Raw genomic sequence first — 15390 nt, forward strand, 5'->3', positions numbered from 1 at the left:
GCTGTATCTGCTTTGTCTGTAGGTTTTAGCAAGAAAAGCAGTTAGATGGAAGAAAAAAAGGGGATTGGAAAAGTCATTTCCCAGGCGATTCAGCCATCATGTAAAAATTGCAGCACTTTCCAGTTCTTTATCAGATCTACTTTAGCAGGTTGCTCCCAGTTATAGATATTGAGGTTAATAAAACAACTTTAGTAGTGACAAAAATCATGACTAATTTCATGCATTAAGAAGGTTAATGTGCAACTTTCTTGGAAAAAAGGTGTCTTTTTCTCCTAGAAGATCCAACAGTTGCTTCTTCTGCAACATAACTCTACAACTATTGATAAAAGTGCAACGCATCAGAAACTCTAAACTGTTCAATTGCCACACAGGCTACTCTACTGCAAGGAAATGTCTTAAATAATATTTTATTGTAGCATTATATTGGCAAAGATCTTATTTTTACAACCACTACAAACACAGTTGCTCAGACCCTGTACTACAGTAACTTACCTCTATGAAAAGGCTTTTATAGCTTTCAAACTCCCAGTAACCATTCAGGAAGTTTCAGCCACTATATTATAATAGTATATAGCACTTTTGGTTGGGGTGGGATGCAGGGAAGAAATCGCTGAAGACAGCAATTGGCCATTTCCTCATTCCTTCATCATCTTACAGAATTAGCAGCCAAAGTATTATGTCAAGCCATGGCACCTTCACCAGTCACTGCAGACCAGCTGAAGCATTGTAACCAGCTGCTTGCTCTTAGACCCACCCGAATTCCCAAATGAGTTTCATTAAACGTCAGTTAAATGGAATGGCAATGCCTGTTACACCAGTCAAGTTTATTTCAAAACCTTATTGTCACAACTTGTTAGTGCTGCCTATAGCACTTGTTTGACAATTGACAGAAGTCCGATTTTACTGAGCGGACTTACCTGCTATTCTCATGTTTAGTCTTCAGCCAGCTAATGACACTACTGCATTAAAAAATAGCCACCTAGGGAAAAAGGAAAGTACATCACTGTAGTTACAGCCAAATAAGCACTTTTGTGATGAGTCAACAGGAAACTTCACAGATTTTCTAGCCAATAACATTAATGATGATTGTCCTGAATACCTAATTCTTAATGCTCACAATAAAGGGAGGACAATTTGAGATGGATTTCTGATTTATTGCTTTCATTTTCATTCAAATGCAAACATTTCATTGTACATTATCTTTAGAAATTATTTGAAAGCCTATTGTTATTAGAAGTCAGAAAAATTGCAAATCATTTAGAGATCACCAAAACCCCCACATAGTTCTCATGGTCTATGCTAGGGAAGAAAAATGGATACACCTTTTTCGCCTTCACTTAAACTCAGTATCTGAGTTCAGTGATTTGTGTCCAGATCCTCTTTGCCAAAGACACAGTCATTGTGCTCTACTGCTTAAAGTTTCCAAGAAAATGGTCAGCAGAGAAACAAACAGGAAAAGCAATATTTATTTCTATTCCATAAGAATTTCAAAATAAGTATCAGCAAAGCTTGAAAAGCAGACAAATGTTTTTGCACGCTAAGGTTCTACTATAAGGGAAATCTCATAGCATATTATGGACATAATATATCCATTATATCTATAGCCACATACATTATATCCATATATAGTATCTTCTTTCAGTGAAAGGCTAGTATTTATCTGTCTTATAAAAAGGCAAAAAGAATCTGCCAGGGCAGATAAACTCGTTTTATTTCAAAGTCTGTGAACAGAATTATTCTAAGCTCCTTTCTCTCCCCTCCCCACCCCCAGAAATATATCAACATTAAAATAAACACCATCTGCAGTTTGAATAACCACAAGCTTGTTTTAAGTCAGCTCTGAAAAAAACAAGTTTCTTCTTTTTGTTTTACTATAAACAAAAACACATAATGAATTCAAAGCATGAAAGCAAGAATATGAACAAAACCAAAGAGCAGAAACTAAGTGAAACAATCACACGATCCAACTCTGACTGCAGAATGCCTTTATCCCAACAGCCCCATCCACCCGCCTCAGTGATCATTGCTTGCTGCAATCAACAAATACACAACAAGTAAAATGCACTTTTTTTTTTTAAGTGTGAAATGCTTTTGATTTAGAAAGAGTAAAAATTAGTATGTCATGCCTCAACTTGAAAGGAATTTTAAAAGTGATTTATAGATTCTTTTCCTAAATTACAGCATACCAATTACGGCGGGTTTTGATCTAGAGAATAAATACAGGAATGCTACAGTACAGATAAGCCCTGCATAGCATTTTCCAGCTGCAATAGCATAATTTGTGAATGCCAAGTCCTTTTCCTATACCGCATTATATTAGAATATTTTTTTTTTAATTCAAGACAGAACAGGAATAAAATAGGACAGCCCAAGAGCCCTTAAGAATGCTTATAGATGATTACTCCACATCTTTAGCATTAGACCTCAACACTGGAATTACAGAAGTGATATAAAAATGGGTTGGGAATTTCTAAGAGTGTGTGTATTTCAGGATCATTTAAAAACAAAGAATACAGGACAACTGAGCTTGCTCAGATTCAGATGCACAACAACAGCAGCAACAAGATTCCTTTGATTGCTTTAAGAATGGGCTAAAAAAACCCAAACACTATTTTTCTCCTCTTTGACATAAGATTCTATCAAGCAGGGGCAGCAGAATTACAACCAAAGTATCTTCTTGACTTATTAGTGTCCACTAATATAAATAACCACTTTATTACTACATTAACGTAATTTACCTCTGTCAGGCAGTACAATAAGGCTCACATTTCGCACTTATTAGTCAGAGACCAAAGCAGGATGCGCAGCCTATGGCAGGGTCTACAGGCAGCCCCCGATGAGTACAGCAGAACCCTATACAGATGTAAAGGCCAAGGAGAGCACCACAAAACCAGCAACAGAAGCGAGCAACATCTAGAAGTCACACAGTAAAACAGCTGGTTTTGGGAAACATTATATTGTATGACTGTGAAACACAGATTTTCTTTTTCTTCAGATTGTTTTCTTAGCGCAGAACTTCAGAGGTTTATCAGTCAAGCTCTAAAACTTAGAAAGAAACCAAAAAATCCCTCACATGTAGCACCAAGTGCCTCGAAATAAGAAGTGACCCACAGAAGAACCTACAACTGGTGCCTTCAGATGCTGGTTTTCCTCTATGTTAAGAGAAAGGAAATTGTTAGTCTCCAGGGTGGCCTACTAGAAGGAGAGGTGCAGTTTACATATATCAGGGACAGCAGTAAAGGTGTTTTAAGTCAGACAAGATCTGGTTACAATCAGCATAGTCAAATATCCACACGTGGCACATGCACGCATTCACAAGATGAGTATCACTGTGAATTTCAGCTATTCTATTAAACTTCCCATATTCCTATTCATCAAGGGAATCTTGTGCAACTCTTCATGAGGCTGGAGGAGCATGTTCTCCTTTTCCTATGATCTCACTCAGTGCTAAAAATGAGGACACGTCTCCTCCCAGCAGCAACCACATCTGTTGAAGAGCCTTTTGAGCCCCACTGCCCACCATCGCCCACCCACCGGAGCCAGCACTCAGGAGAATAACCAGTGGCAAGACGTTCAGACCAGTGACCTCTCAACTACAGTAAGTCACATCCACATCCTGAATAAAGAGCAGAAAACTGCGAAGAGGTTGTGGTCTACAGGCTGGCTTTTTTTCTTATAAGGCTTTGATGATGGTAACCTTCAGCCAAGCTCTGCCAACCAGCCATCTGGTCTAGCGAGATGGTAAAATTCCAGTACGTAAAGCTGTGTAATATTGAGTAGCAGAAAACAAAGGGAATGCTTTGTTAAACTGATGTAGAAAGTTCTCTCTGAACATGATGAACTCAACAACAACAGTAAGAGAAAAGCACCAGACAGGCCAGAAGCTGGTGCTGCCATATTAACAAGTTCAGAAATTCCTCTTGCAGCACAGCCCAGCGCATGGGTTGCTTATTCCCCTCAAGAATAGGAAGGAAAAGGCAGACAGCTCACTGAACCAGAAGACAAGAAGTTACAGGTTATAAATCCTTTTTGAACACTGGCACGTCATTGTCCAGTTCCCTGCATGGAGTAGCACGTCTGTCCATGCAGAAAAGGGCTATTTATTCTGGATGCAAACTACTGGGGAGTGGGTATGTGGAAAGACGGTTGGGAGCTGAGGTTACTGCTTGCTTTTTTCTACTCCACCCATCCTTGTGCATTGTATTTTGTCCCAAGGCAGGGGGAGTTTCCAGATGTCGCGATTTCCAGTGCCAAAACCACTCCAAGCAACCCCGATGACAGCCCAAAACGCTATACATAGGGTGACATAACAAAAGTAGAAGAAACACAGAAAACAGCAGCTTACAATAAAAAATGGAAGAGAGAAAAGGGCTTGGGCTTTCCACCCCACTCTGCTCCACTTGTTGATTCGCTTGTGTGGGTATGACAGACTCAACACAAATCTGACAAATTCAGTACCTAGGTCCACATAGCTACTGCACATATTGTGATACATACCCAAACTAGCTTCCATCATCTTTTAAAAGTGACCTGTGTCTCCTGAGAGAATGCTGCGAGGTACTTCACACAGGGAGCTTATAATATAGCTTCATTTAGGAAAACTATGAGCCTATAATCCTGCCAAGCAAATCATCATCATGTTTTATTACATGATATAACATTTCTAACACGCCAAGACTGAGTTCTTTCCACGTTCACGTATTAGATATAACAGTCATTGAGGAAGGCTGTATTGAGGTAAGTAAAAGAATTGATAATTGCTATTAATCAGTTGTTATTAATACAGCTACACTGACACAACACGGAATGAAGCCACGATTTCAGTCCCAAGGTGAACGCAATTCAATTCAGCCAATTCTTTATCAGCCTTGCTCAACACTCTTGCGGTGTGTTGACACCGCAAGGGGGGACGGTGCCGTGGGACACACGACGCAGGGCACACGTCACCCGGGCACAGCCTCCGCCCTTCTCAGTATGCGGGAAAGCTATGGCCACTTGCAATGTACTGCTGTTTATAAGGGGTTTTCAAACACGATTGTAATAAATATTTTTATGCATCATAATGAAACATGCAGATTAGTCTACTTCATTCCCAGGATAATAGTATTTCTATTAGCAATTTGATAGCATGTGCAGATTATACTTATGAAACTGGCACACAAAAACAAGCAAAGATGAGAGGCAAGAATTTAGAAGGCCAAGATAATTTTGAATTCTGACCTTAGTAGATTAGGAAAAAGGTTCCAAAATCAACAACAATATTTAATAAAACAGAAAGTAATACTCTTCAAAACAGACATCCAGCGAGGCAAAACAGGCAGCAGTAATGAAAAAAAGGATCTGAGAGATTACAGCAGCTCTCTAATACTGGGGTCAACGATGTGGTAACCGCTCATTGTGGACTGTACTAACGGGATTGCTATGTGTGAAACCAAAAGCAATTATTCTGATCTGCCTAAACAAAAAAAAATACTCTGCTCTATGTGCTATCTAGACTTTTAACCAAGTTTCATATGTATGGTTTTTCCATAAGTCTATCTTAAAGCATAATCCCCAAATGGAAGAATCTAGATAACAATTACATGACCTAAATATAACAACTAAGGGCTGAAAAGAATCAGGTTTGCTTTGCAAGGAACTGTGAAAGCAAAGACAGAAGTAAGGAACGGACACCTTGTCTCTTACCTCCAAGGTGTAATTTAAAAAACTTTTTAAAAGATGCTGAGATGGACTGTTCTCAATATCCACTGGTTGCTGCTTATCTATCTGTAGCTGTAATGTTGAAGAAAAACAACTTTCCAGCTACAAATACAAACAAGAAATACAAAAGCTGGTTGTAAATCATCATAAAAGTCTAGGAAAATACAAAAGACATGTCTTCTTAATGTAGGTAGCCTACAAGGTGTGAGTTAGCGTCCCCTTCAATATTAACCTCATATTCCTTCACTGTTGTATGCAAATCTGTACCCAGATATATAGCACTAAATCTGTATTAGCCTGATAAGCTTTGAATTAAAGTCAGAGGGATATTTTCCCCCCAAACCATGATTTAAAAGTCTGTATACTTTCAAAAATGGTCAAATAATGTTATACCTGTTTTTATCAGTATTTACTATCTGTTAATATGAATGGCATACTAAGTACACTGTACCAGAATTAGATAAGCATTCAAAATTACTTAGTACCAAAGGAAAAAAAAAAAAGAAAAAAAAGGGTTGAGCTTTTATTTTTATTTCTGAGTCATGAGTAGATTAGGACAGTGTTTATTTTTTGCAGTACAAAAGGCCTTCCTCAATGATTAGCAGATACATTTTTTTCCTGTCAGGGAACAGCTCAGAAAAAGACATTTTACCTTTTTATACCTAGTAAAACGCAATCAGTGAAAAATCTAGTCTCTGTTAATAAATAATTTCAGTCTGTTTTTTTCAAGCAGCTCAGAGCAGTGGTGGTTTTCTACTCAAAATTACATGGTGAATTAGATGTGTCAGGGACAGCACTAGATATTCTCATGCGAGCTCTGGTTTTAAACCAGTGGTTGTGCCAACCTGAATGACATGCCATGGACAAAACAGCGGAGACAGTCGAAATCATTCCACGTCTAAATTTGAGTAGGAATCTAGGCTTCCAGTATGATCATTTTATTCAAATACAAGATGCATTTCTTCACCCAGATAATTGCAAAAAGAATTATATCTTTCAAAAAGTAACTACTGTAGATCGATTTTATTGTATAATCATGCACCATTTGTGTCTTCTGATGACCGAGGCTGTCACCCAAGCAGTTTTTCCCTACAGGCACTCCTATATCCATATGAATTCCTTGTGGTTATGGCAGAACTCCACATAGGCAAAAGGTTTCTCCACACAGAACCACTTACAGACTCCTGGATATGTGTTTTTTTCTCCTTTGAGACAAATAACTACCACGAAGTATAATTATTAACTTCTTACAAAAATTATATCACCTGAATTATATTCTTCCATATATGTGTAAGATTCAGCTTGGTATTCTGATAACACTGAATTAGACCCAAAGGGCTTGCGTGTTAAAACAATTTCATTTTACTTCTGTCAACCACAAGTGAAACCCAGATAAATTTAGCAAATGAAACCCAAACTTACTCCAAAATTAAAACTAGGTAATTCAGCTACTGTTGCATGTCCTATGTTGCAAATACTGCTACGTGGTTTCACTTCTAACAAAGAAAATAGACATAAGAAGCATTAGGACAGAGTGTTTAAATACCTGATGTGCAAAACAAAAGTTCCCAAATGACGTGTTAAATCACTGACCATGCAAGCTTTTGCTAGTGGCATCAATCCAGCGCTTTCACCTTAGCCAATACACAAACTAGTCAGTCTCAAAGGCAGAAAAATTCTCATGAATCCTGGGAAGCTTGAGATAAAAGTACTAAGGCATTCTTCCCACTGAGAATGAAACTCAATCCACATTCCTTTTTCGATTAAAACAACAACAATCCCCCAAAAAAATTCAAACCTCAGAGGTACTCAATCCATATTCTTAAGGCTCTTCCCAAACATTACACAAAATTTACTGGTCCATATATTTAAAAATGGAATTTAATTTACTGTCCCTAAAATCCATACTGTTCATATGCGACAGAAGTAAATCGTACTATTGCTGCTGATGTGCCTGTTAAAGAGAATCTTAGCCCTGTATTTCGTAGGGTTGGATAAAATCATGTCAAGAAATTCATATAGATAAAATCCTCAAGGACAAATTGCTAAACCTCATTCATCCACTTGCTTCCCAGATTAACGGAGAAATACATAAATCTCAAAATAGAGATTTAAGAGAGTGAGGTTAACATTTTCTTCTGTCAAATGATGAACAAACTATTTCAAAACTAAAGCACTGCTGCAATTACCATCTGTTCAAAAGTTTGAACCCACTGATTTGTTCTCTGTTGTGTTTTTCAAGAAACAAATTACCACCTTGATTTCATAAAACAGCAAAGTCTGTTCAATCTTTCCACCACAGGAAGGAGTAAATAAAGCTTTGCAACTCATTTATCTGCAAGATCACCAGGTCTCACTTGAAACAAGGTGTGGCCAGAATCCAATAGACATTTCAAATGTACAACAGCTTTCACATCTTTGTATCAGTAAAAAAATACCAAGCCTGTTACCAGAATAATGCATCACTACTGTGCATCTTACCCTGCCCCATACAGCAATTTTCAATAGAACTGCTATACAAAAAGACTACAGGTCTGAAGAAAAATTAACATACATATAGTTAATATGACTTGATATAAGCACACATGACCACGGCAGAAATTTATTTGAGGCTATGGTTACAGTGTGTCACTTCACAGTGGGGCCCACTTTAAATGAAGTTATCAAGCAAGCAGAACAGGAAAGGAGCGTTACAAACACTTCCTCTACAGGTCCAAGTTTACTACAGGAAGACCAATCTGCTTCTCCACACTATTCTGCTCCCAAGGCACAACCAGACCCTAGATGGTAGCCTTAAGATGTCAGAATGAGACCATCATCTTATGAGTGAGATCAATTTACTGCACAGACCACCACATCAACCTCATCACAGAGCTGCACGCTGAGATCACCCACACAGCGAGGCACGGAGCTCCTATATACTCTGCAAGTCAGAGAGGATCAAGGGTACCGACATCACCACACGCTGCTGCTGACCAAAAAAATACTATGATACTACCAAGCATTTAAGTTTCTCCAACAAAAGCTCATCACGATCTGAGGCTGCACGTTGGAGAAGAGTTCTCATGTTTTCTCAGTAGCAAGCTGACCTCACCTGGAAGCTGGGACATGCCTCTAGGCAAAGTACTGCCAGGTGACAACCACCGCTCAGAGCGCTGCTGATATCTCTCCCTCCTCTTGTTCTAAGGGATACAGAAACCCCAGCTCCAGCACAGAGCACCTTCTCGTCCACTCATCTCCTATGTGAGGCAGCAGCTGGCTTCGGCAGGACAGAAAGAAAGTGCTGCTGGCGGACGGAAGCATCCTGCAGAGAAAGCATCAGGCGTCAGCTCGGGGTAGAAGGGGCAGCAGCACAGCAGGCCCAAGACACAGAGAGGCCACGCTATGCCTACAGGACACTGTAGAGTGGGATCATACTGCAGATATGAGACTGCTGCCAGTGACTAATAACCTCTATGCTGCATGATGCATTCAGAACCGCTCCTCGGTCATTGGTCATTCAGTCATTGCTACTGGTCAATCCTAGCACTGGACAGGCCACCATTTGTGACCATGAGGTGGAAGATGGTCAGAAACGGAGAGGAAGTCGGTCAGTTGCATGATCCGTAACAGCTCTAGAGTGACTCATTTCCTACTGAAGACACAAAGAGACAGCAACAAAAATTGCAGTTTCTAGACTAGACTGGTTTCTGAGCGTAAAGGGATTGGAACAAGGTCCATAACCTACCTCCCAGCTGTGTGCAATCTTCCAGCAACCAGCACCAAACACATATGCCGTATCCAAGAAGAATTAATTTCACAGCAAGAAAAAATTCTAGGGGCAATGTACTCTGTCTTTATATTTTTATGTATATATATATATACTTTGTATACTTCAATATTTAGTCAACAATTGGTACACACCCCACTAACTAAAATCCGACACAGACATCTTCTATCCTACGAGATTTTAAAATCTAAGGATCATCATAGGTGGGAAAAATTAAAAGTTATGTGGCAAAGAAGTTCCTACTTGTCCGTACCTATGGAGAAATTTGCCACATTAAATACATGTAAACTACTTGGAGGAACAGCATCACTGTCAGTGTCACTGACAGACGGGTGCTTACCCCAGTGAGCTCACCACCGAGACTCTACACACAGCTGACAGGAAGATGCTGATATGTAATCACTGTATACTGTAACAACTCCTGATGCCATGCTTCTCTGGATCATGCTGTTCACTAATTATTACAGAAATGCCTGTAATGAACCTCCTCCCAAACTCAAATGCAGTTCCAAAACCATTCAGGTGTCACCGAATATTGGAATATCTGCAAGAACATCTGGGCTGATCCAAAAGCAGAAATAAGCACCTGGGAGCCAGTCAGCAACTTTCTAGCAGCAGTAGTAATAGCTTATACCAGCTCAAAAGTTTGCGAAATGACAACTAAATTACCTGTTGATACCAAAAGAGATAAGGAAAAAAGTCTTTGCTACTAGGAGATGCTTACTTTCTCCTCAAATAGAAGATGACTGGAGAGAGGGTGGGAGAAGGGAAGAAAGTCAGTCAGTCACAAGAAGAAAGCAAGTCTTACGAACAGAGGGGAGACTGTAAATGTCATCTATTTTGATGTTTTAAATTAAGATGTTAACTGGACTCTCATGAGAACTACCATGCTTTTATAAATATAAGCACATTGTGCAACTTTCTAACATTAAAACTGACTCAACAGCAATGCACATCAAATGCAGAGCAGAGTTTACTCCAGCAGCTCCCTCTGTCCTGATAAGCCTTCCAAAGCTTCTCCCCTCTCCCACAAAGTCTCTTCCATATCCTCTTGGCACTGAGCTCCAACAAGAGCTGGGAAAAGCTAAGTTGTAGCTCTCTCTACAAATTAAGATATAAACTATTTTTGTATCCTGGAAATACGGTACTATATATGGGGAGCAAAAATAGTTGAACAATTCCAGAAGAGTAGCTGTTGATAACTCCCTGTGAACACTTAAGTGTGACTAGATTTCAGGAAGCCTGTGTAAAATAATACTTACTAGTCATCAATGACTTGGACTACTGAATAGGGATAAGCATTTTAAATTCATGGATAACATCAAGATGCAGGCAGGTGCAAACAAATTAAAGGGCAGAATTAGAACTACAAATTATCGAGAAAAATATTTTTTTTCTTTTAAGAAAAAAATAATCATTAAATCCTCTCGGGATGCTTATACCATTAAGAAATGCACGAGGAAGCTAAGCTTGGATTCATGGTTAGACACAGCATTTCAGACAATGAAGCAGGAAGCCAGAAGCACGTATTTATAGGTTACAGGTGATTTATCATCCATCCGACTTGAAAATCCTGGTGCTAACAAATGACGTTTCAAGCAGTAATACCAGTTTAAAGTTATTTCCTCATCACCGGTCTTTCATGTTGTCGCTGGGCCTCAGGCCTGGATAAGCATGAAAATTTACGAGACAGGTGAGCTCACCTGCCACGTTGCTCCAGCCCTACTCACCATTTCCCCAGCCCAGGCCACATGATTTTGCTCACTAAGGAAAGTTAACCTAGTAAAAGGGAATGAATATAATTTCTGCCAGATTAGCAGACAACAACTTTTAGGAGTGGTGGGAGGCAAAGCCCAGCAGCATCAGGCTGTTACATTTGCTCAGACAACTCATGAAGTATCATTGCAAGATTTCTGACATTACTGCAAATTACATTTTTCTTCAGGTAATCCTGAGAATTTATGGACAGAATTTATGGGAACCTTCTAAACCGTGAAACAATTACGATAATTCCAATGCTGCTGACAGCAAAACGATTGTCACAGGGTTGTGCAGCTGGCCACTGGCAAAGAAAACACACAGGTTTACAATAATTATGCCTTAAAGCCTAAACTTTCTCAGCAGATTTTAGTGAAAATCTCAAAACTGAACACATTTATCACTTATATTAGGGCTCATGGAGATATTGCTTGCCAATATAAGTGGCAAGACTTGCAGCCCTTACACTCACATACATGTCAACCCTCTGACCTCCCTGGGACGGCAGGTTTAAAAACCACAACCTAAGTTCTATTTGAACAACAACTTCTCTTTGAAAATTCAATTCTTAAGGAACAACTTCTCTGTGTCTGCTGCAGATTCATTTGATGGACACCTAATCTTTAGGCTACAAAATAATCTGTAAAAAATGGTATTTTTTGCAGCTTACATAGTACTGATCCATCTTATGATCTTACAGGAAAAAAAAAAAGTCCCTTTCCCATATAGTATGCTAATATTCCAAACAAAACTGGAAACTAAACGTTCAGGAATTCATTTTTTAAGTATTAGCTTGTCAAAGTTCCACTACATTCTCAAACTCTTTCTATACTATCATTTTCTTCTCAAAGCACTGAGAATTCTCATTAAATGCAGAGCACGTATTCCCTGAAACACTCGGGCTGCACCTAGAGAGGCTGGGCAGTAACTTGTGGGTACTGTGAGGTGACTTTTTGGAACTATTTACTCGGCATTCTTACTGGGTGAAACGGTCAGGACTGGTGGAAAGAGACGGAAGTGATGGCCTGCAACAGACCAGGTGCCTCCTCCATCCCCAAGTGATTAGATGTCATTACACGACAATACCAAGCTATTAGCTTGCGGAGAGCCTACCTGCAGGCTTAAAGCAAGTTACAAAACTTGTTTTGCCACGCAGACAACTGTGATTTCTTCATACTTAAAAGAACCCCGGGGGGGCGGGGGCAGGGGTATGTGCTAATGAAGATATTCATACCTTGATTAGCTGGGCAGGCTTCAAAAAAAAAAAAAAAAAAGAGCCTGTTGTGCAGAGTCATTAACCAGCCATTTCTATTTTATTTTTTTTTGCTTCTAAATAATTCTGCTGTTAGTATTAAATAAACGCTTTGTTAAAAGAGGAGCTGCGTTCGCCAGCACAGACCCGCCGGGGGCTGGGAGCCTGCGCGGCGTTCCGGGGCACCCGTAACATCAAACGAAATACCTGGTACGTGCGGAGATCTTTACACAAGTCTGGAGTTACTACGGTAGCATTTAACCTCTTTTACATGTGGAAAAAATGGAAAGATCAAGACATCGGGTGAGTTATGCAGCCCCTCGGCAGCTCAGGCAAATAAACGTAACTTAAGACACGGTCACGCTTACCTACCAAAAAAAAAAAAGTATGGAATTACTGTATTTTTTCCTACTTCGGCAACTCAATAGGCGAGAAACCAAAGGAACACCGACTGCTTCCACAGGTACCCCTCTGCAAACCTGGATGCGACGGCACATCCTCCTTCCCCATCACCTCACGCCTCTTCTCCGTAACGGTGTATTCAGCGTTTTAATTAAACACACACACACACCCACACCCGGCCCCTGCTCCCAGCGCATCCACCGGAGCCGGCCCGGAGCCCCCTCGGCCGGCGGAGAAGGGGAAAGGAAGGAGGGCAGGGGAAGGGAGGGCAGACCCCCGCCCCGCTGCCCGCCCGGCCGCTACCCCGAGGGGCCCCGCGGGACGCGGCTCTGCTCTGTCCCGCACCCGGGGCCCCGGCCCGCCGCACCTCTCCCGGCGGGAGGTCGGACGGGGGAGAAAAGGCCAGGCGGCCCGGGGAAGTCGCCGCAGGAAGGCGGCAGCGGAGGCGAGGGCAGGCGGCCAGCGCCAGCCTGGCCACCCCGCGCTGAGGAGAGCGATGCGCGGCCGGTCGGCGGGAACGGGGAGCCCTGGGGAGCCCCGGGGAGCGGAGGGGAGCGCGGGCGCCTGCAGCCCCGCGGAGAACGCGGGGCTCTTACCTGGACTGTACGGACGTCCCCTCAGCAGCCCCGCCGCGCCGCGCAGGCTGCCCCCGGCCCTCCCGCCCCGCGATGGAGCAGGAAGCCCAGCGGAGCCGCCGCCGCCGCTGCAGAGGCGGAGGGAGGGGCGGAGGCCGCGCGCCCGCCCCCTACCGGTGGCGGACCGGGGCCGCCGCGGCGCCGCCCCGCAGCCGCGACCGCCCCCGCCGCCGGCGTAGGGGCCCCGCGGGGCAGACACCGGTGGGGAGGGCGGATGTGGTCGGGGGTGCCGTCCCGGGGGCAGCGGGGCCTCCCCCGCACCCGCCGGGTGCCCCCTGAGGGGACCGGCTACGACGCCAGCCCCGCTGGCGTGGCGCGGCGCAGGCGGCTCGCCCAGCAAGGGGGCCTCAGGGCTACAAGTTTTTGGATCGTTTAATGAAGGCTGATTATTCCCCAAAAAATCCCCCACGCGTCCACAGGGGTGCTCGGTGTGCCCAAAAACCAGCGCGGTGCCCCGGTCCGGGAGACTGTTTGAAATGTTTATGCTTGCTTTATTTTATATTTTAAACACCTTTTTTTCTTTTTCTACCCCTGCCCCCCCCGCCCCCCCTCCCCCAGTACACCAGAAGTTATTTTCTGTTGCCGAACAGAATGGGCATTTTCTGCTTTAAAAAAAAACAAAACAAAACAAAACACCTTTTTTCTTAAAAACTTTTTGATCAGTCAGACAGAGCGGATTTGTGTTATCACATAAGAAGAAAAGGTAATCCCTTTCTCATCTTTTGTGCTTGGCTGTGCTCTATGGCTGCTGTCTCTTTTTCCTATTTATCCTATTTTTTCTTCCTTTTTTTTTTTCCCCTGGCACTGGTATTCCTCTAACCCCACCATGAGTTGGCGTAGGGAGGGAGATGAGCTGGAAGGACAGGACTTTATTGTGTGGAAGAAGATTTCTGTTGGTAGAACTCCTTCAGCTGGACTATTGCTGGGGTGGGTATAGAAAGGGGCAGGGCAGCCGACAGCCAGATTCAGTCAATTCCACTGCTGTCAAACCACAAAATCAGCATTTTTCCAACATCAGGGTGGCAATCCTCTTAGCAGAGAACAAAGACACATCTAAAATATAGGGCATATCATGCGTCCTCAAAGTCAGGTAGACAAAAGGAAGTTTCCATGCCTTATTTTAACCACACCTTGTCAACAGATTTTTCTTGTAATGGATTTAAAATAACACACTTTGATACTGACTGCTCCTTGCTACAGTTATTTGAACATCGATCAAGTAATTTCTTTAGTAAATTCTCACAACACATTGAAGTTTCAGGCATGCTGTAATCTCCAAATGAGCAAAGAAATACCCAGTGTGAGCATTGCTTGAGGAAAAAAAAGTCTTTATAGCTTTTAATTTTAAATGATGATATAGATATATCTTAGTTTGACAGTTATTTTAGTGCTTAATAGGTGAAATTTCACCGTGTTCCCCTGATTACTTATGGAATCATGGAATTTCAGAGTTGGAAGGGACCTCTAGAGATCATCTAGTCCAACTCCCCTGCTAAAGCAGGATTGCCTAGAGCACATTACTCAGGACTGCATCCAGGCAGGTCTTGAAAGTCTCTAGAGAAGGGGACTCCGCAACCTCCCTGGGCAGCCTGTTCCGGTGCTCTGTCACCCTCACCGTAAAGAAGTTTTTTCTCATATTTGATCAGCACTTCCTATGCTCCTATGTTGCAGCTTGTGCCTGTTACCCCTCGTCCTGTTACTGGGAACCACTGAAAAGAGTCTGGCTCCATCCTCCTTCAACCCACCCTTTAGATACTTGTAAACGTTAATAAGGTCTCCCCTCAGCCTTCTCTTCTCCAGGATAAAGAGTCCCAGCTCTCTCAGCCTTTCCTCATAAGGGAGATGCTCCAATCCCTCAGTCAGCTTTGTTGCCC

At 42.2% G+C, this 15390-nt stretch overlaps 1 protein-coding gene across 2 annotated transcripts in view; it reads right to left on the bottom strand.

Moving 5' to 3' along the window:
• The window catches only part of FAM3C (FAM3 metabolism regulating signaling molecule C), a 28779-nt gene extending 15176 nt beyond the window's left edge, over positions 1–13603 (bottom strand). Inside the window, exons 1-2 of one of the 2 annotated variants that reach the window (XM_054187134.1) lie at positions 13478–13603; positions 918–979 (exon numbers count right to left, since the gene is read on the bottom strand). In XM_054187134.1, coding sequence (XP_054043109.1) covers positions 918–930 — 13 coding nt within the window. In that variant the 5' untranslated portion in view covers positions 931–979; positions 13478–13603. Of the gene's footprint in view, positions 1–917; positions 981–5398; positions 5409–13477 lie in introns of those variants that run through there. The other variant, XM_054187144.1, reaches the window with a different exon arrangement.
• Positions 13604–15390: the final 1787 nt, after the last annotated feature.

Source organism: Rissa tridactyla, chromosome 1, assembly GCF_028500815.1.
Source record: "Rissa tridactyla isolate bRisTri1 chromosome 1, bRisTri1.patW.cur.20221130, whole genome shotgun sequence".
NCBI classification, from domain to species: domain Eukaryota; kingdom Metazoa; phylum Chordata; class Aves; order Charadriiformes; family Laridae; genus Rissa; species Rissa tridactyla.